The sequence below is a fragment of the Eschrichtius robustus genome, chromosome 7 (genome assembly GCF_028021215.1).
Source record: "Eschrichtius robustus isolate mEscRob2 chromosome 7, mEscRob2.pri, whole genome shotgun sequence".
Classification (NCBI taxonomy): Eukaryota; Metazoa; Chordata; class Mammalia; order Artiodactyla; family Eschrichtiidae; genus Eschrichtius; species Eschrichtius robustus.
In genome coordinates this window covers 16,653,460-16,655,086 of record NC_090830.1, presented here as the reverse complement: position 1 = coordinate 16,655,086, position 1,627 = coordinate 16,653,460, and the positions used below count along the sequence as shown (strand labels likewise).

At 37.5% G+C, this 1,627-nt stretch overlaps 1 protein-coding gene across 1 annotated transcript; it reads left to right on the top strand.

Moving 5' to 3' along the window:
• The first annotated feature begins 705 nt into the window (after positions 1–705).
• On the top strand, positions 706–1,263 carry LOC137767062 (large ribosomal subunit protein eL21-like). The gene has a single exon (XM_068547659.1). The coding sequence runs from the start codon at positions 744–746 to the stop codon at positions 1,224–1,226; it is 483 nt and encodes a 160-aa protein (XP_068403760.1). The 5' UTR covers positions 706–743; the 3' UTR covers positions 1,227–1,263.
• The last annotated feature ends 364 nt before the right edge of the window (positions 1,264–1,627 follow it).

The window sequence follows — 1,627 nt, the reverse complement described above, 5'->3', positions numbered from 1 at the left end:
GATGGTTAAGCACGATCAGCTGACTGCAAGCTTTTGCAACATTGTAAAAACAAGAACAAAAACAAACCCAGATATTCCTTTTATAAATTGCAACATATATTTTCCAGGAAAGAATAGTTCTGTTTAAGTCAATTTTTTTTCAGTTCCTTAGACTCTGAAACTAACTTCCTTATAAAGCACAGTAGACAAAGGAGAATGTATTCAATATTTTAAGCCTCAGAAGCAAATAAATTGGTGGAAGAAGCTAATATTTACTTCTCTGCTTATCCACTCATATCTGTGTATGACCCTTGAGTCGAGGCTGTGAGAAGTGCTCATTTACACTGTGCCTTATTAGGGGAATGCATTCAGTCAAGTATAATGGCCTCTTTTTTACTTTGATGGCAAAGTATATTTAATATCCTTATGCTGTATTTTATAAACCTAGATGTGTGCTGCTCAGATATGCACAATGATTATCATTTTAACAGGGTCAGTCCAATTAATAAATTTTATATACTCCAAAATTATTGTCTGGTACGTGGAACCATACTTTCCCTATTCATCGGTATGAAATTCTCTTTCCCTTTGATATGGTTTGGTGTGGGTCTTTAGTAACGCCCCCAATCTCATCCAACCTATTAATGGCATTAAAAACTAATGCTTATGTTTCTCATTTGTGAACTTTGTGGGTTTTCTTCAGCATTAAAAATGAGTTGACCTTCTTTTCGGCCGGAACCGCCATCTTCCAGTAATTCGCCAAAATGACCAACACAAAGGGAAAGAGGAGGGGCACCCGCTACACGTTCTCTAGGCCTTTTAGAAAACATGGAGTTGTTCCTTTGGCCACATACATGCGAATCTACAAGAAAGGTGATATTGTAGATATCAAGGGAATGGGCACTGTTCAAAAAGGAATGCCCCACAAATGTTACCATGGCAAAACTGGGAGAGTCTACAATGTTACTCAGCATGCTGTTGGCATCATTGTAAACAAACAAGTTAAGGGCAAGATTCTTGCCAAGAGAATTAATGTGCGTATCGAGCATATTAAGCACTCTAAGAGCCGAGATAGCTTCCTGAAACGGGTGAAGGAAAATGATCAGAAAAAGAAGGAAGCCAAAGAGAAAGGTACTTGGGTTCAGCTGAAGCGCCAGCCTGCTCCACCCAGAGAAGCACACTTCGTGAGAACCAATGGAAAGGAGCCTGAACTGTTGGAGCCCATTCCCTATGAATTCATGGCATGATGGGTGTAAAGAAAATAAAAGACCTGGACTGTGTAAATGTTTCTCTTAATTGGGTAGAAGTGTATGACCCCCTTCCCCAAACAAACATTTAAAGCACATTTTAATTGTGTCCGAATTCAGTGGGTGACATCTTTTTACTTTTCAAATTTAGTGATTTTTCTTCCTGAAAGATGTGAGGTAGTTTGTTGTGCAGTATACTCCACTGGTTAATAAACTGCTAGATATTATAAAATACTTGTACTAGTTTGAAAATAGTCTCTAAATTCCTATGAACAAAGGATTTAAAATGAATGAAAGTTATCTGTTGCATTATAGTTAAGCTTAGGAAAAGTTGATACTCATAATTGCATCATAAATTAAGTAGCTGTATTTTGAGGATCGGGAACTTAACTTTGAAGCCT